Source organism: Spinacia oleracea, chromosome 3 (genome assembly GCF_020520425.1).
Source record: "Spinacia oleracea cultivar Varoflay chromosome 3, BTI_SOV_V1, whole genome shotgun sequence".
In the NCBI taxonomy this organism is placed as follows: Eukaryota; Viridiplantae; Streptophyta; class Magnoliopsida; order Caryophyllales; family Amaranthaceae; genus Spinacia; species Spinacia oleracea.
Genome location: NC_079489.1, coordinates 14,129,173 through 14,156,220, shown reverse-complemented (window position 1 = coordinate 14,156,220; position 27,048 = coordinate 14,129,173). Strand labels below are relative to the sequence as shown.

General features: G+C 40.0%; 1 protein-coding gene and 5 non-coding genes across 6 annotated transcripts; 5 read left to right on the top strand and 1 right to left on the bottom strand.

The window, feature by feature from the left end:
- Window positions 1-770: 770 nt before the first annotated feature.
- On the bottom strand, window positions 771-13,161 carry LOC110787182 (uncharacterized). The gene is made up of 4 exons (XM_056838834.1): window positions 12,271-13,161; window positions 10,970-11,602; window positions 10,580-10,894; window positions 771-824 (listed from the first exon to the last, which is right to left on the bottom strand). Exons 1-4 carry the CDS (start codon window positions 13,153-13,155, stop codon window positions 771-773), a joined length of 1,887 nt encoding a protein of 628 aa, XP_056694812.1. The 5' UTR covers window positions 13,156-13,161.
- Window positions 13,162-21,739: 8,578 nt separating this feature from the next.
- LOC130471176 (small nucleolar RNA R66) lies at window positions 21,740-21,815 on the top strand. Its single transcript, XR_008931838.1, has one exon. It is a non-coding gene; the product is annotated as a small nucleolar RNA R66 (small nucleolar RNA).
- Window positions 21,816-21,863: 48 nt separating this feature from the next.
- On the top strand, window positions 21,864-21,934 carry LOC130471233 (small nucleolar RNA snoR118). The gene has a single exon (XR_008931892.1). It is a non-coding gene; the product is annotated as a small nucleolar RNA snoR118 (small nucleolar RNA).
- Window positions 21,935-22,140: 206 nt separating this feature from the next.
- On the top strand, window positions 22,141-22,226 carry LOC130471243 (small nucleolar RNA SNOR75). The gene has a single exon (XR_008931902.1). It is a non-coding gene; the product is annotated as a small nucleolar RNA SNOR75 (small nucleolar RNA).
- Window positions 22,227-22,336: 110 nt separating this feature from the next.
- Window positions 22,337-22,421, top strand: LOC130471242 (small nucleolar RNA SNOR75). Its single transcript, XR_008931901.1, has one exon. It is a non-coding gene; the product is annotated as a small nucleolar RNA SNOR75 (small nucleolar RNA).
- Window positions 22,422-22,530: 109 nt separating this feature from the next.
- Window positions 22,531-22,616, top strand: LOC130471244 (small nucleolar RNA SNOR75). The gene has a single exon (XR_008931903.1). It is a non-coding gene; the product is annotated as a small nucleolar RNA SNOR75 (small nucleolar RNA).
- The last annotated feature ends 4,432 nt before the right edge of the window (window positions 22,617-27,048 follow it).

Here is a 27,048-nt window from a genome sequence, read left to right as displayed (position 1 = left end):
CTTAAATCATGTTTATGTTGTTGACTAAGACCTTGACCGAATTTCGAGCATTGACTTGGTATTTCTAAATAAGTTACGTGGCAAAAACTTGAATTTGGAATGAACCATTCAGTTATTCCAATAACCGGAGAGGATTCAAACTCAAATTTCTCAGGGGTCGTTTAATTCAACAAATAGAAATTGATTACTTACTCCTTTCCATGATAATGTTCCAATTTCTATTTTTTCACATTTTTCGATGCATATTTTATATCATTTTTATCTCTAATTACACAATGTTAAAATTTATAAAATTTTAATGTTTTTAAGTATTTAATGAGTCGAATCAAACAAGACACCATATTAATATATATTTTCTAATATATTAGAAATGATTTAGAAGATTTCCTTCAATCGTAAATAGTGTCAAAAATCTAAACTGGTTATGGAACAAAGTGAGTATAACATAAATGTTCCATTCCGGGAACATCTAAGTTTATCTCCACGAGAATGCAAAACAAGTGACTTTTTGTAATGAAACCAAGGTAATACATATTAAACTAGTCTTATATGCACGCGATGCGTGCGGGATTACATAAAAACTTAAAATTGTACTATTACCACTAAATATAAATATTAGATAAAAAAAAACTATTCACAAAATTCATATTTAAAAAAATTAAGATTATACTATACAATTATACATCTAAATAGTGAAACAGAGTAATCGTGCCTTTACATGAAAAAATTAAAAAAATTAAATCAATTTGCTAAGAATGATACAAATATGATTAAAAAACAGATTTCTCTTCTTTGTACTTCTGGCTCCTTTCATGGGCAGTCTCCTAAAAGAATGACATCTCACAACAGTAACTAAACTGGCATACAATTTGCCCAACCGTACTTTACATGAGAAAAAATAGAATTTCAGCTTCCATAATATAGCTTCCATATTTCCATCCCACAATTGATCCACATCCCACACAAAATATATCCAATTACAAAGGGTTTTGATTCGAGTGTTTGTCTAATTTCCATTAGCACCTAATACACAATTAAAGAGCCATACAACTGAATGTACACAAAGCAACTACTAAGGAAAATTAATAACCTGCTGGAGAGGAAATTCCACAGTTGAACTATTAGACACTGAATTACTATCAGCCGCAGAAATCACCACAAATGGCAATAAAACTTGAGATAATTATCTAAAGACCAACATGAGTCAGGGATTTGTGGGCATCAGCATCAAGTGTTGCAACCGTAGCCACGCCTTTCAAGATCGATGTCGGCTTCTCCAATATTGGTGTTGAAGATTGACATTAATGACCACACCATGACGCATAAAATTCCACCAAAACGACTCCATTTGAATTCAAAACCTGTCGTTTATACCCATTAAATCAGATTACGCGGGCTAATATCAATCTCCTTTAGAAATGCGTACTCTTTCTTTGCACGCAAATATCTATCTCCTTTAGAAGTACCATAATTTACTCTAAAATCCACTATAAAAACCATTCAATTTCCACACTGGAACACTCTCTTAGTTGCTCAATTAAAAATATCTTTAAAATATCAATCATAATTCATTACTGTTTTGGTTAGAAAAGAAAGTATTTTTTGCATATTCTTAGAAAAGAGTATGCACTAATTTTGAATTAATCGCAAAAGAAAACATAAAAAGAAGGAGAAATAAGAACAACCTCAAAAGAAGCAAGAGAATTAATCAAATTATGCTTATGTTATAAGTCTTCTACATTTCAATGGTTCAGATCAGTATACTAACAGCCAAGCTTATTCTGATCAACAATATACGAAAAACCTTATCCATCAGAGTAAGTGAATTGACATTACCTTAAGTTTATCTCATTCGAGTAAGCAAATAATTGAGAGGAGACAAACGTTGTAGACAAAGTTACAACTTAAAACTTTACAATCCACAACAGCAGTGAAACCTACATTCCATATTAAGGAGAATATGGTAAGTGGACTAACTACCTTCTGTGAAAAATAGGTTTTATGCAAATGCCTCACCAGTTCAGAAGAACCTGATGCTATAAACAAATCTACAACAAATGCCTCACCACATCCCCTGCACCTTGTACTACCCCACCAATACCGCACCCACTATACGCACCCACATTCACATAATAAGTTGAGTTGTCGTGTTGGTCTCTCAAATTATAACCCAATATAAAGTTGTAAATAAGAAGCTAATTGTTGTGGGCAAAATTACCATGCCTACGTGCACCAATGAAGATGTGACACCTGGCACGTATTGCGCCCCCTAAGCAGAAATCATGCAAAGTCTACTCCGGGGCATGAGTATTAATCTAGGTATCTACAATGTATGTATTTAAGTATGTATAAATGTACGTATAAAACCTATACCTGGAAAAGGGCTTAATTAGTATGTATCCCAAGTGAATTACTAAGCACAATAGGCCCAAATATCCCACTATTGCTACAAGGGATCAGAGAATTGTAAGGAGAAAGGACACGTGTCCTTCTCCCATTCCCCAGCCAATCATGTAAGGGGAATATTAGGTCATTCCCACAAAAACCTAGTACTATAAATATTCCCACTTCCCTAGAAAAAGGGGTCACAATCAATACATTCTAGAGCAATTGCTGCTCTGCCTTCTCTCTACTTTCTCTCTCTATAAAAATACAATCTTGTTTAATCTTTAAAAGTTACCAAGAAACCTCCAAGGTATCTAACCGGAAAAACCCCACAACATTTGGCGCCGTCTGTGGGGAGGTACGGTAACATGGAAGATCAACGACAGGACAACGATGCTGGGCGGCCTACGCGCGTAGAGCGGCCACCCCTCGAAAGAGAAATGCCGACTGAACATCATACGCCGGCCACAAGAATCACTGAAGATGCCGCACGTACATTTGCGGCCGGGCACACCCCTCGTCACACTGCCGAGGTAGAGGTGCTCAGCGAGGAGGACGACCAGGCCAATCGCACCCCTCCTGGAGGACACCTGGATCCTCGGGTGGATACGGTAATAGAGGAGAACCCTGATATGCCTGTCTCTGTGGGTGCTCTTCGGGCTATTTTGGCTGAGTTCCAAGCTGATGTGGGGAAGACAGTTAATGCTGAGGTACAGAAGAGTATGCTGATTTACACCACTGCTGTGGCTGCAAATCATGAGAGGCCGGCAAGCAATAGGCCAACACTTTCTTTGCGCCCCCCAAATGTCTGGACCATGCTGACAGGCGAGGACCTAAGGAGACAGCCGCCAACAAGTCAGCCCAATCAGGCAATGTCTTACCTACCACGCCGAATGCCACGGCGGCTGATCGGAGAAACGTCCCGAGGACGTGAGCAGCCACGCGCAGAGCAGTTGCCCGACTCTGAGTCTGAACTTTCTGACACTGGGTCAACCCCCGTCATGCCGGATAGACCTCTCCCTCATCCAACTTATACGCATCTGAGCCAGGCACGTCCAGGGGCCACCCGTCCAACCCGTCAAACTCGCGGACGCGAGTCCTCCCTGCGGCTACCCTACTCCAGGCGTCAAGACCCTGTTTATCACATTCAGGAGGGGGTGTCCAACATGGCCCTAGGGCACACCACCCCTTTTGCAGACTCCATCATGAGAGCCCCGAGGGAACCCAAAGTCAAGCCGCCCAACATTGATGCTTACGATGGCACCACAGATCCGGACATGCACCTCTTGGTTTACCGGCATCACATGTATGTCCAAGGAACAACTGACTCAACCTGGTGTAAGTATTTTCCGGGCACACTCAAAGGAGTAGCCTCTAAGTGGTTCGAGAGACTTCCAGCCGGAACCATTCGCTCTTTTTCGGAGCTCGAGCTATTGTTCTCTACTCGGTTCATGGCTCACAAGGAAGAGAAGAAGACGAGCATGCATCTGAGTAGGATTCAGCAAGGGAAGGACGAGTCCCTGAGGAGTTATGTGAAGAGATTCAATCTAGAGGCAGGGCAAATTCCGGATTTGCCAGATGGTGTTGCATTCGATAACTTCATTCGAGGGCTTAAAAAGGGCTCTTTCAAGTTTGATCTGGTAAAGAAAAGCGTCCGAACAATGGCAGAAGTGCTGGATGAGGCGGAGGCCTTCATTCATGCAACAGAGATTTGCAGCGTCCCGAAAGACCCCAGAGGAAGTGATACCGCCGAGCTAGCGGCAAAAAAGGAGAAATTCGAAAAGAAGAACCGGCCTAACGGGACGTGGGCTATTGCAAAAGAATCAGACAGGGCCCCCAGAGCGGCAGGTCAGAAACGGCCCATAACTTATGATCGGGAGCGATTCGAGTATAACACAGACATGTACACAATCCTGATGGACGTCGGGTCCAAATATGACATTGATCGTCCATTTCCCATGAAGTCACCACCAGAAAGTAGGGACCCCAAACTGTACTGTCACTTTCACAGTGACATTGGGCATGACACCAATGAATGTAAGAGCTTGAAAAGGGCATTGGACGGCCTAGCCACCAAGGGGTTCTTAAAAAGTTATATCAGCAGGAACACGGGAGTTTCTGGCAAACCCTTCTACAAAAAAAACAAATCCCCTCCCTCGGAGGAAGATGGGAATCGTACCGACCCAGAGTGCGTGGCAGTCATCTCAGGAGGATTGGCCGCCGGCGGGCCGACCATGAGGGGCCAGAAGGATTATGCCAAGCGATTGGGGCAAGTGATGCTGTCCGGCAAGGCCACAGTTGACCCGTTTCCAAAAGTTGAAATCGGCGAGGCCGACCGTGGGAAAATCTCCACCCCGCATGACGATCCTTTGGTAATTGAGTTAAAAGTTGCTAACCTAAGGGTTAGGCGTATTTTGGTTGATATAGGAAGTTCGTCGGACATAATTAGTCTAGAGTGCTTGAATCGGCTGCAACATGATCCCTCAAAAATTGAGAAAATCCACTATCCCATTATAGGCTTCGGAGGTAGTGTCATCCACCCAGTCGGCATAATTACCCTTCCTCTGAGGATGGGAAATAAAAAGGAATCTCGGCAAATGGATGTCCGTTTTCTCATAGTGAAAGATCTGACGGCATATAACATCATCTTGGGGCGTCCCACGTTGAACAGGGCAAAGGCTGTCATTGTGACTCATCTGATGCTTCTTAAGTTCATTTGTGACGATGGGAGCGTCAGCACTAAACATGGTGACCAGCAACAAGCTAGAGATTGCTACCTAACCACCTTGAGTCCAGAAGCATGGGGGACGGGTGAAGAGAAAGGGACGTCGAGTAACAAACGAAAATGTGGCGACACGCAACCCAAGGCCGTCAAAGAAACATTAACTATCTCAGCAGGGCACATGGAAGAGAGACGCCCAGAGCCTGTTGGGGCCCATTTCAATGTGGTTTTAAACACAGACAAACCTGACAGAGTAGTGCCCATCGGGATTTCTCCTGACGACCCGCTGGCGGCAGAGTTGGTCCACCTTTTGAGAGAATTTGAAGATATCTTTGCTTTCACGGTGGACGAAATGCCGGGTATTGACCCTGCTGTGGCCGTCCATAAGCTGAATGTGGACCCAAACTTTAAACCGGTTCGTCAGAAGAAAAGGAACCATGGGGAAGATAGAAATCAGGCGGCAGCCGCGGAAATACAGAAGTTGATGGAGGCTGGGTTCGTCAGGCCTAGTCAGTACCCCGACTGGGTTGCTAACGTGGTCCTCGTCAAAAAACCTAATGGTACCTGGAGAATGTGTGTTGATTACACCAACCTCAATAAGGCATGTCCAAAGGACAGTTTCCCATTGCCCAAGATTGACCGGCTCGTCGACTCTACAGCGGGGCATGCCATGATGAGCTTTATGGATGCCTACTCAGGATTTCACCAGATTCCGTTGTGGCCTGACGACCAGGAAAAAACGTCATTTGTTACTGAACAAGGCCTTTACTGCTACAAGGTGATGCCGTTTGGGTTAAAAAATGCACCGGCCACCTTTCAGCGTCTTATTAACACTGTGTTCATTAAGCAGCTCGGCAGGAATATTGAAGCTTACATTGACGATATGATCGTAAAAAGTAAGCTGAGGGCGGCGCACATAACTGATCTCAGAGAGACATTTGAGACTATTCGAGCTTACAACATGAGGTTGAATCCTAAGAAGTGTGTGTTCGGGGTGACGGCAGGCAAATTCTTAGGTTTCTTGATTGATGAAAGAGGAATTGAAGCCAACCCAGACAAAATCCAGGCAGTAATTGATATGAGCTCACCAAAGACAGTGAAGGAGGTCCAGCGGCTCACAGGTTGCTTGGCCGCCCTGGGCAGATTCCTTTCCAGGGCTGGAGACAAGTGCCACTACTTTTTTAGGTCTGTCAGAAAGAAAGCCAAGTTTGAATGGTCGGACGAGGCCGAGGCGGCATTGGTCAGATTAAAGGAGCACTTACACACCTTGCCTCGTCTTGTTAGTCCCTTGCTAGGAGAGACTTTGTACATGTATCTCGCCGTGTCCGAGCACTCGTTGAGTGCCGTTCTACTGACAGAGAGGGAGGGAATACAGATGCCGGTATACTTTGTCAGTCATGTTCTTCAAAATGCTGAAGTTAGATATCCTACAGTGGAAAAGTTTGGCTTAGCTCTGTTCATGGCCAGCAAAAAGCTCCGTCCTTATTTCTTAGCTCACAAAATAGTGATCTACACCGATCAGCCGCTCAAACTGCCCTTCACAAAGCTGGAGACGTCAGGACGAATGCTGAATTGGGCAATAGAGCTGAACGCCTTTGATATCACCTATGAGCCGAGGAAAGCTGTCAAGGGGCAGGCATGTGCCGACTTCATTGTTGAAATGACGAGGCCATACTTTGCCAAGAATACAAGCACAGTGTGGACAGTGTATGTAGACGGTTCATCCACACAGAATGGATGTGGAGTAGGGATAATCTGTCACTCCCCAGAAGGAGATACTTTTGAATATGCTATGCGATTTAACTTCCAGGCGTCAAATAATGAAGCCGAATATGAAGCCCTGCTTTGTGGCATTAAAATGTGTAAGGCGGCAGGCGCCGAGGAGATTGTAGCACTATCTGACTCCCAACTGATTGTGAGCCAAGTTAATGGGACCTACGAAGCTAGGGATCCGACTATGGTCAAATACATGCAGGCCGTCCATCAGGAAGTAGAGCCACTGAAAAGTTTTGAAGTAAGGCAAGTCCCTCGCTCGGAAAATAACCAAGCTGATGCCCTGTCAAAGTTGGCAAGTTCCGCGTCTTGTGATACCCCTCGGCACGTGTTTTGGGAGGTAAAAGAGCACAAAAGTGTTGAGCAAATGGAAGTGGAAACTCTTGACAGAACGTCCACATGGATGGATGACATAGTAAACTTCAAAATGAATGGAGTCTTGCCCGAAGACTCAAGGGAAGCGGCAAAACTTCAAAAGAAATGTTCTTGGTTTGAAATGTGGAACGGCACCCTCTACAAAAAGGCCTACTCCCGTCCTTTGTTAAGATGTGTAACACCTGAGAAGGGGCAGGAAATTCTAGAAGACCTTCATCAGGGGTTGTGCAGCTCGCATATTGGTGGAAGGGCTTTGGCTGAAAAGGCACTTCGAACCGGCTATTACTGGCCGACCCTTAAGGAGGACGCAATCTCACTGGTCAAGAAGTGTGACAAATGTCAGCGCTTTTCTCACCTAATACATCAACCGGCACGAGTTCTGACGCCCATTACAAGCCCAATTCCATTTGCTAAATGGGGGATGGATCTCCTAGGCCCATTCACGACCGCACCAGGAGGAAGGCGTTATGTCATCGTTGCTGTAGATTACTTCACCAAATGGGTGGAGGCAGAAGCGCTCAAAAACATAAAAACTGCTGATGTGAGTGCATTCATTTGGAAGAACATCATGACTCGCTTTGGGATTCCACAGGCTATCGTCTTCGATAATGGGCCCCAGTTTGAGACGCCTAAGCTGAAAGAGTGGCTGGCAGATCACGGTATACACACCTGTTTTGCATCAGTCGGACGACCCCAAGCCAATGGTCAGGTTGAGGCGTTCAACAAAATTATCTCTGAAGGAATGAAAAAGAAGCTTGACGAAGCCAAAGGTCTATGGGCTGATGAGCTGCCAAATGTCTTATGGTCCATCCGCACCACGGCTAAGAATTCAACCGGTGAAACACCCTTCTTGCTAGCCTATGGCGCCGAGGCTGTCCTACCCATAGAAATGTGTGAGCCAACATTGAGAGTCATGCTGTATGACGAAAATGCTAACTGGGAGACAATGAAAGCAGCCTTGGACTTTCTGCCCGAGGTTAGAGGAAATGCAGCGCTCAGACAACAGCTGTACAAGATAAGGATGGCAAGAGAATACAACAAGAGAGTCTCTAATAGAGTGCTCAAAGTGGGAGATTTTGTGCTCAGAAAAATGGAGTCCACAGGACGAGCAAATGAACAAGGTAAGCTGACGCCCACTTGGGAGGGACCTTACGAGATCTATGATGAAGTTAGAGATGGAACCTACCGCATTCAAGACATGCAAGGCCGCCCTATTTCGCGCACTTGGAATGCCGACAATCTCAAGAAATATTTCTTCTAGATATGTGCTAAGCCTTGCCTTACTTACCACGATCCATTGCCCAAGGGGCGGCCTCTAATGGTCATAGTAGGGTAGTAATTACTTTTGTAACCGGCTAAATTCGCCTTGCAAAGTTATAAATAATACTACTCTATTTGTCTCGTAATATTTATTGCTCGCACAATGAATATAAAAATATACACTCCAATGCATAACCAAAGCCTAATTGTATGACGGCCTGAGAAGTGGCCCAGATTAGCAAAAAACTCAGCAAGACTAATTGTTTGAAGCCTAAGAAGTGGCCCAGATTAGCACCAAGTTGTAGGCTGATCACCTATCCAACTCCCCTCCCAATATAAGCAAGCCGCTGGCCGACCAGTACAGCATAATAAGTGCCAGCGGCACGAATAAACTTAAATCGTAAGTTATTTGTTCAAAAGCCCAGCGGCATGAACAACTTTGAAACATAGGTTGTTCGCTCAAAAGCCCAGCAGCACCAACCACTTGGAAACAAAGGTTGTCCGCTCAAAAGTTCAGCGGCACGATTAACTTCGATACTAAGGTTGTTTGCTAAAAAGCGCGGCGGCACGCATGTTTGGCCGGCCAGTCCATTTGACGAGCATGTCTAGCGGCAATCATACCTATTGATTGACTTGCGCCAATCAATATCGTTATAGACATGCTCGCCAAAGAAGGCGACGACCACAGTGGGGCCTAGCACATGCTAAGTTGCCAGCGGCACCAACCACTTGGAAACAAAGGTTGTCCGCTTAAAAGTTCAGCGGCACGATTAACTTCGATACTAAGGTTGTTTGCTAAAAAGCGCGGCGGCACGCATGTTTGGCCGTACAGTCCATTTGACGAGCATGTCTAGCGGCAATCATACCTATTGATTGACTTGCGTCAATCAATATCGTTATAGACACGCTCGCCAAAGAAAGTGACGACCAAAGTAGGGCCTAGCACATGCTCAGCTGCCAGCGGCACCAACCACTTGGAAACAAAGGTTGTCCGCTCAAAAGTTCAGCGGCACGATTAACTTCGAAACAAAGGTTGTTTGCTCAAAGTTAGGCGGCACGAACGTTTGGCCGTACAGTCCATTTGACGAGCATGTCTAGCGGCAATCATACCTATTGATTGACTTGCGTCAATCAATATCGTTATAGACACGCTCGCCAAAGAAAGTGACGACCAAAGTAGGGCCTAGCACATGCTCAGCTGCCAGCGGCACCAACCACTTGGAAACAAAGGTTGTCCGCTCAAAAGTTCAGCGGCACGATTAACTTCGAAACAAAGGTTGTTTGCTCAAAGTTAGGCGGCACGAACGTTTGGCCGTACAGTCCATTTGACGAGCATGTCTAGCGGCAATCATACCTATTGATTGACTTGCGTCAATCAATATCGTTATAGACACGCTCGCCAAAGAAAGTGACGACCAAAGTAGGGCCTAGCGCATACTCAGTTGCCTGCGGCATCAACGTGCTTAGTGTACACTCGGTTGCACCTTGGCAATCATACCTATTGATTAAGCCTATTGATTAAGGAATAATCAAATTATGAAGAGCAAGTAAATGCGAGATAAGAGAAGCATCAAAAAACCTATTTACTTATAAAACAACGCCCGTAGAAAGGCGTGTAAAAGTAGCTCAGAATTCTTGACCAGAAAAAAGAAAGAAAATTGTTGTGTGCTCAGCAGGCACAATGATACAGACGCCATCAGCGCCAAAACTTTACAACATAATTGTTTTTGCCCTTAGGCACGGGAACGCTTGAATAAAATTTTAAAAAGCAGGAAAGGAAGCAAATCAGGGAGCGGCCGCATCGTCCTCGTCATCAGATGATACAAACTCAGGGGGCGGCTGACCAAGACGTTCAGCAGCCAACACAGCGGCACTGTGCTCCATTCGCCGCTGGAACCACCCAAGATCATACTCTGACATGTGGCTCTCCCAGGCGTGCTTAACAGCGTCCTTGGTCGCTTGTTCCCCCTGATCATAGGATTCCAGAAGACGCTCACGCAAGGTGCGAACTTGCGATCTGGCCGTCTCCAGCTCCCCACGAAGATGCTCGGCTTCCTCAGCCGCCTCTTTGATCTGAGGATACTCCCGCAACTGGTCCTGAAGCGCCCGTATTTCCGCCGCCGCTGTCTTGGCCTCCTCGACCATTGCCACCATGTCCTTGTCCTGCGCCAAGATCTTCTTAAGCAGCTCGGCCTTGTCAGATCTCAACGCAGCCACCTCCTTCGCTTGAAGGTCTATGGTCGTCTGCATCTGCAGGCGGACCTCTTCAATGGACTTGAACGCATAGTCGCCATGGTGGGTGGACTCAGCCACCTGAGCTTTGAGCTCCTCAGCAGTGCGGGTCTTCCAACTCTTGCAGAATTCCATGCGGCAGAACAACTGCAAAAGAAGCTACATATTAGTAAATGACTCTAAAAGAGAAGACAAGTACAAGCAAGTTGGAAATAGACTTACGTCGAGAAGAGTGGCCTGGATCGCACCAAACTGGGCGTCAGTCTTGCGGCCAGGAAGAGAAGCAACATACTCTGCGGGGACGGCCTTAAAAACCTTGCGGCATATAGCCACCCTATCCTTTGACGAATAGTGGGGAGTAGCAGGTACGTTCTCGTCCTCGGCAGCAGCTGCATCCTTCCCTTTGTCTTTGGCTATAGGAAAAACAACGGCCTTAGGATGACGCGGAGAGTAAGAAGAACTGCCAGAGGAGGCTCGATACGTCTGAACGACGTTCGAATAATACTTACCGCCCGAAGACCTAGCTCGGCGGGCCACCTCCGCCGGTATCTGAGAGCGGACGTCGGCCGGGATTCCCGAAAGAGGGTCCTCCAGCTCGTCCGGATGCCCACCGGACCTCGAGTTGGACACCAAGTCCACCACCAGAGACGGCTTGTCCACGCCCATCTCTTCGTCATCAGGGCATCCCCCCTCAGCAACCTTCGACTCGTCTTTCTTCACGAGACGGCGAGGTAGGGGTTTTGGCTTCTTGAAGGTACTCGGAGTCTCCGAGCCAGCCGGCACAGCTCTCTTCTTCAGCTGGGACAAAGTCGTCCCCTTCTTCTTCCCTGACGCCCTAGCCGCGTCCTTAGCTTGCTAAAAAAGAAAGGACAGTCAAATATTAGGCCTCGTCATCTATCGCAAGTCACTCACCATATAGTGGCTCGTCATTAAAAAGGACGCCCATCTCAAAAATGACGAGGCGTACCTCATCAATCACCAGTCACTCACCATGTAGTGGCTCGTCATTAAAAAGGACGCCCATCTCAAAAATGACGAGGCGTACCTCATCAATCACAAGTCACTCACAGAACAGTGACTCGTCATTAAAAAGGACGCCCGTCTCAAAAATGACGGGGCGTACCTTATCAATCACAAGTCATTAAATAGTGGCTCGTCATTAAAAAAGGACGCCCGTCTCAAAAATGACGGGGCGTACCTTATCAAGTGCAACACTCATATAAAAATGGCTCGTCATTAAAAAGGACGCCCGTCCCGAAAATGACGAGGCGTACCCTATCAACCACGAGTCACTTGTAAAAAGAAAGGGGTGGGGGTGGCCCGTCTTAAAAGGTGACGAGGCGCACCTTGGCAACCACAGGAAAAATACTCACAAAGGGGCCCGTCATTAAAAAGTGACGAGGCCAACATTAGCAAACATGGGTCACATGTCAGGATATCGGCTCATCACTAAATAGACGTCCACTATAGACAATGGACGGAGGAAGCTTAACTTGCAAAAAACAACCTAAGAGAATACTCACCTTCTCCTCCAACTCGGCCTTGGCTTTCTGCATCTTGGCCTCATAGATGTCCGCCATCCAATCGGTCATATCGCCTTTCCCGGTATCCGCCGCCGACAACTTGCTCATTCCTTCCTCTGAGAACAAAAGAAATCCAAAGTTAGAAAAATGAATAAGACCAAGGCAGAGCGGCACATAAATTGGCATACAACCTCGAGTCATGGAATATCCTAAGCCTACGGCCGCTAGAAAAGCCTCGTTCCGAAACTGGCTAATGTGCGGCAACCACTCGGCCGGCACATGGAAACTCTTATCCACTGTTAAGTGGTAAGTGTTGGCCCTGAACAGGACCATTATCTGATCCCACTCTTCGGCAGTAAGGGGTGGAAGGGGCTCGTCACGATCCATGAAGTTGGCGTTGCAGTTCCAACGGCTCATTCGCTCATACATCTCCTGGTCGTCCGTGTAAAACACGACCCACCTCTTCCTCCACATATGCCACTTGCTGAGCTTGCCGACCACTGTCTGGTAGGTACCACGGCTGCTCAGATTAAACCACCCTTTGGCGGCACTGGGGGAACGAGAGAGGGAGACCAGATGCAGAAAGGCGTTGAAGGACGGCTCCACATCGTTCAGCGCACATTTGGCAATGTAGCCAAAGATATCCGCCCATGAGTTGGGGGTCAGCTGGGCCACCCCAATATTAAAACCATCTAACACCTCCACAACGAAGGGGTGTGGAGGGAATCTCATGCCGAGTTTGATTGACGCGGCATACACAGGGAATTCTCCCTCAGCAAGCAGGCTGACGGTCGAGTCCAGACCGGCCGGCACGCGCATTTGGTACCCTTCCCCCACGCAGAGGTCATCCCTCATCTTGGCTCCGTGCCTGTCTAGCCACCGCATCCAGCCCACGTCTGGGTGAATTTCTGACGGAAGCAATTGGGCCTCCTCCCGTCCTCTGGGCCTAATAAGCTGGGGAGCAGCTTCTTGCTCCTCGGCGGCCAATGACAATGGAGCGACGCTTGGCTCCCCCACTGCCTGGCTCGCTGCACCCTCCGACGAGCTTGTCGCCTGCTCCCCCGCCTCGACGTACTCATCGATCTCTTGAAAGAGTTCGGCAAATTCTTCGTCGACTGCCGAGGCGGTGGAAGAATATCTCTCCCTAGGAGGTGTCGATGCTCCTTCCCGCAAGCGCAGGCGCGTAGGATCTGCCGTTTGCTTGGTTCTAGCCATGCCTTCTGCATAGTGAATGAAGCACGGCTTAGGGGTGACCAACAATGAAGAAAAAGACGCGATTGGACGTCCGTCCCGACAAAAGATGAACGGCGGAAAAATCGTAAATAAAACCTTTAAACCCTTACCTAGTACTAAGAGGTCGGCCGCTAACAAAGAGAAAAATGACGAGAGGATAACAAAAACAAGAAAGGCGAAAACTAACCTTGAAAGATCTGCGAAGTACTTGGTGAAGAACAGGATGAGTATCGCGAAGAACGGGATGAATTTCGCGAAGAACAGGATGAGTTTGACGAGGAAAAGGATGAGTCTCATGGTGGCTGGAAATCGCCTGATGGTGGTAGGAACACGCCGGAAATCGCCTATGAGAGCTCTGTGAAAACGAAATGTAAAAAAATGAAATTTACCCCCCCCCTCTATATATAGGGAGGGGCAAAATAGAGAAAGGTGACACGTGTCACCCCCTCAACACCTGACCCAACGATGAAGATGCAAATCAAAGATCAAGAAGCGATACCCGGAAAGTGTTTCCAGAAATGCCCTTCTTGAGGGGCAAATGTTGTGGGCAAAATTACCATGCCTACGTGCACCAATGAAGATGTGACACCTGGCACGTATTGCGCCCCCTAAGCAGAAATCATGCAAAGTCTACTCCGGGGCATGAGTATTAATCTAGGTATCTACAATGTATGTATTTAAGTATGTATAAATGTACGTATAAAACCTATACCTGGAAAAGGGCTTAATTAGTATGTATCCCAAGTGAATTACTAAGCACAATAGGCCCAAATATCCCACTATTGCTACAAGGGATCAGAGAATTGTAAGGAGAAAGGACACGTGTCCTTCTCCCATTCCCCAGCCAATCATGTAAGGGGAATATTAGGTCATTCCCACAAAAACCTAGTACTATAAATATTCCCACTTCCCTAGAAAAAGGGGTCACAATCAATACATTCTAGAGCAATTGCTGCTCTGCCTTCTCTCTACTTTCTCTCTCTATAAAAATACAATCTTGTTTAATCTTTAAAAGTTACCAAGAAACCTCCAAGGTATCTAACCGGAAAAACCCCACAACACTAATGACAGATTTATTACTCGCTTCTTCTCAAATTATACTGTAATAGTTATATAGTTTCACTTTTATATCATCTGAAATATTAATTTCAATTTTACATGTGTTTTTTTAGTGAGGTATATCATGTAGTTTTCAATTAAATAATATTGATCATATGCTGAATGCTTTATCGATTAAGTTATTAGTCAATCACCTTATCTATACATATACAGAGTATATAGTTATCCAGAATTAAAAGATTACGTCCTGGATAGGAATCGGTTAGTTCGACCAACCGTTATGAGTCTGGAGCTGGATATCCAATATTTCTGCTCACCCATAGTATTACCTGAAAATAATTAAGTGTTGTAATAGAATTGTTAATTGGACGGATAACATATTCGTTTTCAGTCTGATTGTGCATGCCTATTAGATAACTAATTGTCAAAGTCAAGCAAAATGGACATACATGCATTATGAGACAGAATTTAAATAAACTTTGTTTTTAAATCGAAATATTAATTAATACCTCTCTGTTTCTGTTTTGTTCTCTCTATTTCTGTTTTGAAGTACATCATTTCAACCTTTAAACCCTATTTCAGCAAGCAGAAAAAGAAACAAACTTCCAATTAAATACACAGTGAAAAGGAAAAAAGTAAAAATAAATTTCTCAAACAAAACCTAGAGATTCCTCTGTTAGGTTTTTGAGCACCAAATCAAACCAAATATCAAAATCAAATCATTCGGTAAATTCAAGGTTTCAATTCAGGACCCCACAGCTACTACTATCTTTCGAGTTCTGATGTTAGGTTTCAATTCAGGACTTACTCAACGACGGCGGCGACAATGAAACATTACGATGGGGTACTCTGTCTTTAACAAAGAAAACTAAATTTAAACATAAACAAACGAAACAATCCCAAATTTGACAAAATTTACCTTAAATATATGGTATTGATCAACAGCTACATCTGCATCGTTATAATCCAATATCCTCCCTTTAATTTAATAAAATAACAAATTAATCAACTGTGCTACATAATAATTCTACTTAATCAAAATTAAGAAATTAAAATACTACCACTACGGGAAAAAAAAACACTACTTTGCTTCAATTTAATCAAAATCAACAAATTAATGAAGCAATTATATTCATAATATCCTAATATTATGTGACTTCTATAGCTCGAGAATGGCTTGGGACTGTCAAATTTTCAAAAGAAAAGAAACAAAATTTCAGTTAAAATTCAATTAAAAAATGAAGGAGATAGAATGAGAGATGCAGTAATCATAAATGAAAGATAAATACATAGGGAATAGAGTAAAGCAAGTGTACAACCGAGCCGCGAATTACCCAAAAATTGAATTTGGGTTTTTGATTGAATAAAAATTATCTCTAAAATGCTGATAATTCCCCAAATGTGGATTGCCCTGGTACAGTTGGTGATTCATACCAATCGACTTCGACTTTGGTTTAATCGAATTCATAACAATCGAATCTTTCTAAAGCAAATCAGTTAACAATGATGATAGCCGACAAACCCTAGAAGTAAAATCATTTCAAAAATTTGCTTACCATTGATGAGAAATAAAATCATTTCGAAAAATTCCAGAATTTCAATCAATATCTAAGTTACATTTCATCAGATATTATGAGAATTAAGCAAAGTAAAATCAAGAGGACCGAGGAAAACAACCTGATTTTCAATGAGGATCGCGTCATTGTGAACCGATTACCAGCGAAATCAATTTGTCGATTCAAATGCGTTTCGAAAACCTGGAATTCAAATGCAACCCCAAATTCATCAACTCCTACATTTGTCGCAATTTTGTACAAAATAATCTCTGAGTTGAATCGCATTTGCCGAGAAGAAACGAAACGCATTTGATTAAAAAAAGAAAAGGAATTGATTGTAGGAGAGATGGAAGATGAGAGATTGAGTGAAGGGAGGCGAGAGTGAAGGGAAGCGAGAGTGAAGAAGCTAGAAACGAAAGTGAGGGGCTCAGCAAGCAGTGAAGCACCTGTAAACATCGAAAGGAGGGGTATTCGTCTTTTAGCAAGTGGACACGAAAAGTTAAGTTACTAAAACGCCCTTATGAGATGGCTTATATAATAGAGATGTACGATCAACATAACATTTCCACAATAAAACAAAAACATGCTTATTAAACACTCCTTCTTTTCATTTTTAATTGGCATTTAACTAACTTTCTCATTTCCATTTTAATTGTCGTTGTTGGATTCTCGATATAACTTTCATCTTAAATTCGTAAAATTTGATTGATAAAATATTTGTCACAACTACCGCAAATGCTACATATCATGGGCGGACCTATATAGGTCCGGAGGGGTCCAAAGGGACCCCATTATTTTTGAAAAAATTGGTAAAACTGATATTGGTGTAATTGATTGCACTTGAAATAGTTAACTTATTAACTTACATTAATGACAATGAAATATACTTGTAGCATAATGGTTGCTTGAATACTATGTTACACAAGCCGTATGGGTTTGAATCCTCTTAAACAGAGGTTAAATATAATTTTTTCCGCTTCTTTTTGTCTTTTACTTGTCCTTCAATTCGTTGATCATCTAAATTATTCATGTTCATTTTTTTCCTTTTCCTTCATTGCTTCTTCTTTCAATAATGGTTCATGATTTTGCTTTTACAAAAAACATACAAAAAAATAGTAATGTTATTTTTCTTCAAAAAGATTTTGTAATTTTCATAAGATATACTTCTATTAATGTATTTTTATACTCCACTTTTATAGACTTATACTTGCATGTGTCTTAGACTTAAAGGCTTAATTAATTCCTTAGTATATAATAGCACTAGTATTTTATGCACGCGATGCGTGCATGGATTTTAGAGTGCATGTAAACCAACATTAATAATCAATATTTATTATCGTAGAATAACGTACTACCTCTTTATTTTTCTTCAAAAAGTATTTTAACCGATAGTTTAATACCTTTGGATTTCATCAAAAATGCATGGTCGAAAAGTTAAGAAAATTGTTAAAAATATCTATACACTCCTATTTGTACGTGATTTTTGTTATCAAATAAATGTTATACTCTCTCCGTATTTATTTAAGAGATACACTTGGTCGGGCACGGGTATTAAGAGGAAGAATTGAATGAAATAAAATAATAAAACAAGTGGGGTTGGGTAGATATTTTAATAAGTAAACTAGCGGGGACCATGTCATTTTGTGGCCGGGTTGGGAGGTGAGGTGGGTTTATGAAATTATTTGTTTAATAGGATGGTGGGTCATAAGGAAAATTAGATGTATTATTTAATTAGATGGTGGGGTTGATAAGTTACTAAAAATGGCAAGTGTATCTCTTAAATAAATACGGCAAAAAAAAACACGTGTATCTCTTTAATAAATACGGAGGGAGTACATGTTATTCATCACAATTTTGGTTTTAAAAATACTTAATTAATTATTTATTTTAATGAAAAGCATAATTTCTTTGCTCATACTATTCAAGAACTGCGGAGTACATGTGTTTTTTTTTTAACTATTTCATACATTATAATGGATGAGAATGATATAATATCTGTTGCATTAATTAGTGTTTTAACAATAACATATTATTAGAAAAAATGTCGAAAGGTCGATTATTAAGTGAAAAATGTTATACAGACCACAGTACGTAGCAAATGACACATGGACATCATTTTCATCTGGATCTTTAGTTTCTACAAAAAATTTGTAACAGAAAAATAAAGAACTTGATTAGATTTGTTGGTGAGAATTATGGATTAATTGTTGTTATCCCCAAATTTAGCTTAATCATAAATTATAATTGCAATAATTAATCATAAAGATGATTGAATCTATTTAAGTTATTTTCAAATTGGCGATTGTGATATAAATATTCTTGATTTAATTTAAGGCGAGATTTATTAATAATTCAATTGTGATCAATTGTGATCGAGGGTATAATAGACTATTCTATAGGGGGACACCAAGCAATTACTAAATTGACCTCAGGAGTTCCCTTGTAGAATAGAGATAATGCAACATAAGCGTTAAAAATGAACACGTACTGAACACGTGCCTGTCAACGCCGAAAATTGGCATTGACCACCGGAAAATAGTCTCTGGTCCTTAACCACAACTAAAAAAACGAATTGGCCAATGTCACAACTTTTTTTTTAAAAGGCCATTTGTCACAACTTTTGTGTTTTAAAAGACCCTTTCTGACAAATTTATATAAAAATATTTTTTTAAGAATTTTGAGTTAACTTTTACTCCTTTGTACAATATTTACTGTACACTAATTGTAAATAAAAACTTATGATATTCGGAAAATATAGTGACAAGACGATTTTTTTAAAAGAAATATTAGCAAATGATGATCAATGTATGTTTGACTAAAATACCTATTTTATAAGCCGCTCCTCTCCCTTCGCTCTCTCTTTACTCTCCTCCTTCAAAACCCTAATTTTATAGGGACTACCACCAATCATTAGGTTGATGGTAAACCCTTCTTTTCTTGATTTTTCTAACTTTTAATTTCATGTTCGGAAAAAAATAATTCTATTCTCTCCCTATTGGAGAGTTTTTTTAACCCATTTTTTGGGTTATCTCTACCCATTTATTGGTTTTTATCTCTCTATTTGTGAGAGTTTGGGGCTATGTTTTTAAGTTGTGTAGGAAAGTTGATTTATTGAGAAGATTTGTGCGGTGTTACAAACGAATGTCAGTTCTATGTATACAATTAATTAAATCGAATTTAATTCAATCCCAACACTACAACAGATCGAAAGACCCCCTCCCTAAAGACTATATCAAACAACGATGTGAAAGAGGGTATTCATCATTGTCAGATCTCATCCACAACGACCGTAGTTTTGCCGGATTATAATTTCGCTTGATCCTAGTTGTTTTGTGTTTGTTAGTTTTGATTTCTATTGTAGATGTTGTATGACTATTTTATTAACAAAAGGTCTTGCGCGCACAAGGTGTACAATAAATTTATTGTACCCAAGATAACTTTTACCCATTTTTTTTTGTAACTTTAACTTAGTTTTGATTAACTTTTATATTAGTAAAAAAAAGTTGATAGTTAAAACATTGTAAAGAGTTCAATGATTAATTTTATACATTATTAGTGATTTTGAAGAAATAAGTTTTATTAAAATGAAAAAAATTATCACTAAAGAGTAGATAACTTTTACATATATAAGCTTAACTTTTAAGCATTTTGAGTTAGTTTTTACTCCGGTGTACAATATTTATTGTACAACCCTTGTAAATAAGAATTTGTGTTTTATTAATGAACTAATTTTACCTTAAAAAAAAATATTAGACTAAACTTCAAGTTAAAAATCGAGCATGACTTACCTAATACTCCCTCCATCCCTTAATACACCACCTGTTTTGACTTTTTGCACTATTCACATAATTCACTTTGACTCTATTTTTTCTAGTATATAAAAAAAATATTAGTATATAATATATTGTTCGCTTTATCTGAATATATATTTTCAAAATATTAATATTTTTATAAGATTTTATAATATGTAGTTAAGGAAATTGGTGGTCAAAGTTGTGCATTGACAATCGTATCCGGTCAAAACAAGTCGAGTATTAAGGGACGGAAGGAGTAACTAGTGAATACTCGTAATATTTTATGAATCAGTTAGTGCCTTTTTTTTCAAAAATAAGGCCCAACACTTAAATTTAACTAGGGCAATGGCCAATAGGGGTACAGATCGTACAATCCAGTAATCCATTCACTAATTCACTTAGCTTTGACTGGATACAGGGACCCGCAAATTTTTGGCTATGCTCGGGTACAGCCAAAGCTGGTTGTGCCTTCATCCAAAACGATGTCATTTTGTTTTGTTTAAAATGAATATTAATATACTGGTACAAAAATGAACATTTACTTTTTCGAAAATGAACATTTATTTATTTATCTTGAAATGAACATTTACTATTTTGGAAATGAACATTTATTTATTTATTTGGAAATAAACTACAAAAATGAACATTTACTATTTCGGAAATGAACATTTATTTATTTATTTGGAATGAACATTTACTATTTTGGAAATGAACATTTATTTATTTATTTGGAAATAAACAATATAGGCGCTTGTAAAAACATAAAAGACCAATGAAGTGAACAATTTCATTATGAACATTAACCATATATTTATTGTGAACAAACAAATAAACAAGAAAGAACAAATAATTCAACAAAAAAGAACATAAAATTCCAGAAAAAAGAATAAACAATACAACAATTATGAACAATTTTATGATGAATTTTAAAGCCAACATGAAAGAACAAATAATACAACAATAAGTTTGATGAATGAATTTAAAAAACAACAAGAAAGAACAAACAGTACAACAAGAAAGAACAAACAATACAAAAAGAAAGAATAAAAGATTAATGAAGAGTTTAATTATGAACATTAACCATATGATTATTATAAACAAACAAATAAACAAGAAAGAACAAACAATATAAAAAAGAACATAAAATTTCAGAAGAAATAACAAAAAATACAACAATTATGAAAATTTGATGATAAACATAAAAGAACAAACAGTACAACAAGAAAGAACAAACAGCACAATAAGATTGAACAAACAGTACAATAAAAAAGAACAGACAGTCGACAAAAATGAACAAACAATATGAGCGCGTCGTTTTTGGGGTACAGCCAGAGCTGGCTGTACCCGGGTACAGCAGTTAGCGATTGTAGATGGACCTTCAAACGGGTTAGATACATGGGCCTCATAAACCAATATGCTAAACGACGAGGTTTGGGTTTCCTCTTCATAAACCCTAATTTTTTCGGTATATATACAGCAACGCAGAAATATCCATCATATCGTCGACTTCACGGGCTTCCTCTGCTTCATTGTTTCAACCCTAATTCAATTTTCTTTCTCTTCATTTCATTATTCAAATCAAATTGCCTCTTCCTGGAGGAACCCTAATACCCATTTTATCGGTATTTGGGAAATTTCCCCAGTTATTCTTCAATCTGAAGAACTTAAAATGGAGGGGCAGAGATTTTTATAGCAGGAGTTGAGTCATTGCGTCTCAAATTAATGAGTTTCAATGAATTATACCTTGCCAAATTCTCTCTCCTTGAATTCATTATTTTCTTTTTAATTGTTAGTTTTCTGGGTTTTTGTTTAATTTGATTTGAGGTTTCCGGTGATGGTTTAAATCTTTGAGAACTGAGATCTTACCTTGCTGAAAAGCTTACAAGCATGTTTTTCTGAGGATTCCTCTAATTATTGTTTTAATTAAATTTAGTTATTTTGAAATAGAAATTGAGAGGATGAATGTGCACTGGGCTCTGATTCTTGATGCATATTGCTGGCCTAGAAAACCTTTTCTGATCATTTTTCTAGTTATGTTTTCTTCATGTTATTAATAGTTTTTAAATTTTCCATATAAGGGTTTTGGGTCCAAGGATGATCTAAAATTCGAATCATCAGAGCTGAATTTTAATTTGATGAAACATATTTTACCAATATTAGCTGAGGATCCAATAATAAAAGTTTAATTCAATTCAATTCATTAATGTAAATTAAATTGATTTATGATTTCTCGATGATGATTAACACAGATGACGAGTCCGATGAATCCATTCATAAAATCGTGTGGACAAAACGAGGCATTTGTCTGAGAGAAATCCTATTTTAACTAAATTTTAAAATCGCATTTCTTCAATATTAAGATGACTTGAATAAGATTATGGACTGTTAATTTTAAATTAATGTAAATAAAATCAATTTATGATTTCTTGATGATGATTAACACAGATGACGAGTCCGATGAATCCATTCATAAAATCGTGTGGACAAACGAGGCATTTGTCTGAAAGAAATCCTACTTTAATTAAATTAAGAAAATTGCATTTCTTTGAAATTAAGATTCTTGAATAAGATTATGGACTTTTGATTTTAAATTATGCAAATAAAATTAATTTAAGATTTCTTGATGATGATTAACACAGATGACGAGTCCGATGAATCCATTCATAAAATCATGTGGACAAAACGAGGCATTTGTCTGAGAGAAATCTTATTTTGAAAAAGTACAATTTTTTTGAAACTAAACTGTCACATAAACAATTTCCTGCTGATACTGTAGTTTTCGATGGAGGTGATACAGAGGAAGGAGTGCAATATAAGTGTTCTGTTTCTGTGGCTTCTTGAGGGAAAGATTGGATTCATTCTTTCGTCACGGGTCAATCATTATGTTTGGGAAAAATAGAGTGGGTGACTTACTATGGCATGTATGATTTTAAACATGTAGATGAGATGAGAAATGGTTTTATAAACATGTAGATGAGAAATGGTTTTAACCTTATAAAGAAAAAGAGAAAGGAAGAAAATAAACTAATTGCCTGTCAACTTGATTCGTACTTGACCCGTTTTTTATTAGTTGCACCAGTTACAACCCTTCCCGGCACAAAGTCACAACCCATCTCGGTACAAAATCAAACAACCTAGATTGTGTTAAAGGAGAAAATCTCGTCAAGTCCACTATCACGACCCCGATCCTAAGAGTACAACAACACGTCTTATGACGATTTTTAAAATCCACAATGTTAGCACACAACATCGCATGATTACCGAAGACATCTCCCCGCAAAAACTCTTGAGCAAACAGAACATGGTGTCGAAACAGAGAACAAAGAAACACCAAACCGGTAACACAACACAAATCAGTAATCCTTAGCATTTATCGCCTGTCCCAAACCCGATATATGGGGACCGCCCGAGTCAAGCATAGGTGTGATCTCCTTGCTGCGATTTTTACAATTCCGATTGTCGAGGTGTAACTGATATGTATAGATCATGTCCAGATCATAACCGATCTGTATAGTTCATGCGCAGATCATAACCGTTATGCACAGATCATGTCTAGATCATAACCGATTTGTATAGATTACGTCCATATCAGAACCGATCTATACATATCATGTATAGATCAAAACCGATATGTACAGATCATGTCTAGATCAGAACCGTTATGATTAGATAATGTCCGGATCATAACTGATGTGTACAGATGTGAACCAATATGTCCAAATAATGCCCAAGTCAGAACCATGTGTTTCTAATATATGGAATAATTAAATAATTACTAAAATCAAATAAATAATGTGTAATTTATAATGACAATTGAATAAAATTTATTTATTGTAAATCATTTAATATTAATAATTGTAGTATTTATTTAAATCTTAATTATGAAAAATCAAATCAGGTTAAATAAAAAATAAGTTCATATCACATACGGAGAAATAAGGTGAACTAAACAGGGCCTAAGTTGTCAGAAGAAGGTCATAAAGTCATTTTCATTCAACAAGATAATGCAAAACCATACTTTTTACAATCACGTAACAAATGATCAACTAAGACTAAGGAACTACAAAAGCAATAAATATCATGAGTTACCTCCCATGAATCACTTCTTCAAGGTCGTTAGCTTGACTTTCGTAGTAAATAACAAATCAGAGATCGCAAGAGTTTGTCATATGCGATAGCTCACTTTTCCATTGAGATTACATATGCAATGACACGATGCAAGGTGTGCATAATGTGCATTATAACACTATGTCAATGAGGAGAGAGATGCCTAAAAGAAGAGAGATCAAAAGGGGGAAAAAAAAGAATCAAAATAAGAACAAGAAAAGAAGAAGGAAAACTTTCCCCCAACAAACATATTTTTCTTGGCGATTTTACTCTTTTCCTCCATAAAGATTGATTGGGGAACTTAAAGATTAAAGGATGGGGACTCATCTAATGGAGGACGCTTGAGAAAATAAGATAGTTAGATGGGAAAGGAAGGGACGAGGTCATTTCTTTTCGATAGTGAGATAAGAGGTGAAGCAATATGAACAAAAGTTTCACAAACAACTACCCTCGCATCATTAGACTTTAATCACAAGTTTCTTCCACCAAGGATATATTCCTCTGTGAAGGATTGCTCCTCCAAAACATCACCACTACCCTAAAAAATTTCCTTATTCTCCAAAGAGGATTCCTCACTCTCGAATATGTCAAGGTCTTCACTCAAATAAGAGGGAGTAAGAGAAGATATGGGTCCTAAGATAGGATAAGAAGTATCAAGGTTCTCATTAATTTTCCCTTCCAACTCAACCTCTATTTCCTTGAACTCACGACCATGACCCAAATCTTCATTAGAATTCTCAATGCTAAACATCTTGTTTTCCTCATCATGATTTTCCTTAGAGTTAATCAAGACTAGTCATTTGGCTCAAACATTACTCATCTTCTTTTCGGTTTCCATCAACTCTTTCATATCTTCTTTCACCTTTTCCATAGAAATCATAGAACCTTGAAGATCAAAAAGAGAGGGGTCAATATCAAGCCCGTGAGTGGAACAAGGTAACTCATTTTGCGTCATGCAAGAATTTGAAATATTTTGAAGGAAAACGTGAATGTCATCAACATTAGAATTTAATTCATGATTGTGAGGGAACATGGGAGGAGGTACAAAAGTATTGGTTTGACCAATAGGGAAGGAAATTATCGGATTTTCATTAGACATCAATTCCATATTCCTCATAGGTGTCTTTGGCTAGCCACTCATAAAAATTCCAAGCATCATCTAAAGACCAGGCACTAAATGCACCATCAAGCTTATACTCAACTACTCCTCTTGTATTCTCATTCAAACCATGATAAATCACCTCACAAATCTCCCCTAAATCACACCCATGACATCCTAGGAACTTCTTAAATCTATTGATATACTCAACTATTCCTCTTGTATGCTCATTCAAACAATGAAAAATCTCCTAAAAAATCTCAACTGGAACTCCTTAAATCTATTGAAAAACACCCAAAAAGACCATGCTCATATTGGGGAAAAGAAAACATGCCATTTTTTTAGAAATTAAATAAATAACCACCAAATAACACTCAGACACAAATATTTAGCCTCAACCAATTAACATAAACCAATGTCAGCTGAAGCCCCAGTCATCGACGCCATTTTTATAAGAGAAAAACTAGGTCGTTGCTAACTTTCCCCTAATCAAACAAATAAATACTTAACTACCCACTAAAACAATAAAGTGGTAAGCAAGGGTCGAACCACAAGGACTAAGGGGCACCGGAGAATGATAATCAATTTAGTATTAAGCCGATGGTCAATACACGAATGGGTTGCAAGAAGATAAACAAAGGAATTTGGTTGGTTGAAATCCTAATGATAAAGATACTAAGGAGTGAGCTTTTCACAATGCTAGAAAGATGACTTTACATGGCAACTCGCGACTCTCGGAACTAAGAATCAAATCATAAAAGGGACATATGCACCCTATAAATATGAATCCCCAACTTTCATTGGTGAGATCTACTTCCTACAAGCGAACGTCCCCGATCGAAGGTCAGAACACTTCTAAAACATTGAGCATAACACTTTGGTCATCTCAATCCACCATAAGTGGGTGAATATCAACATGGTGAACACATAATCCTACCTAGCCTCGACTTTCACCGTCGACTAGAATACGGAATTCACTTAGTAACATCACACAAGAACGAGAAATTTAGACCCCGGACCCTCCTCTGTGCCACTTTAAGGCCTCACAAGGGGTGTAGGAACAACATTAAGTTGGCATTACTATGGTCATACTACTAAGAAAAACGCACAAATCATCCCAATAATTCATAGAAACGAAAATAACACAAGAGAAAGAGGAAATCTAATAGTATTCATCAAACCCTAACATTGGGGTCACCCAACCCTTAGTTGGATGACTACTCAAACATAGTAAAAGAAAAGGAAATCAATGCAATAATTGAAAGCAAGTAAAGAAAGCAAGTAAAAGTGCAAGAAGTAAACAATAAATGAAAGCAAGTATGAAGGGGGGGGGGGGGGGGGGGGGGGTAGAGGAGAGAGTAAGAAAAATTCTTTTAGATTGACATGGAAGCTTCAAGTGTTGAGTGTCACCATCAAAATCCAAGCATAAATAAGAAAACCCTACTTTATATCTCTAGAACTCTCCCTTCTCTCTCTAAAATTCTCCCATGGAGGCTACACCTCCAAATGGGGAAAAAAGAGTTGATGAAAAACTTAGGGTTTGAGAATATATACAATTTAAAAGAAAATATAAAAGAAAAGTAAAAAGAGCCGTTGGTATTGAGCCCGAAAGTTGCATGACCCGTGCAATAGTTCACGACCCTTGCTAAGATTTTCTCATTTGCTACTGCCTGCACGACCCCTGGGAAATTTGCACAGCCTTGCTGCGGCATACGCTGTACTACTTCTCTTAAAAAATGTCATAACTTCATTTCTACTCATCAAAAAAGGCATGTGATCACTCGTTGGAAAGCTATTGAGATAATCTGTCGCCCCAGCTTGAATCACCTTAAAATATTGATTAGATCCGAATCTATGGACATTTAAAGTTGACCCTTGTGCAAGTACTCTCCCGAATCCTTCTGCAACGACTTTAAACTATCCGATGTGT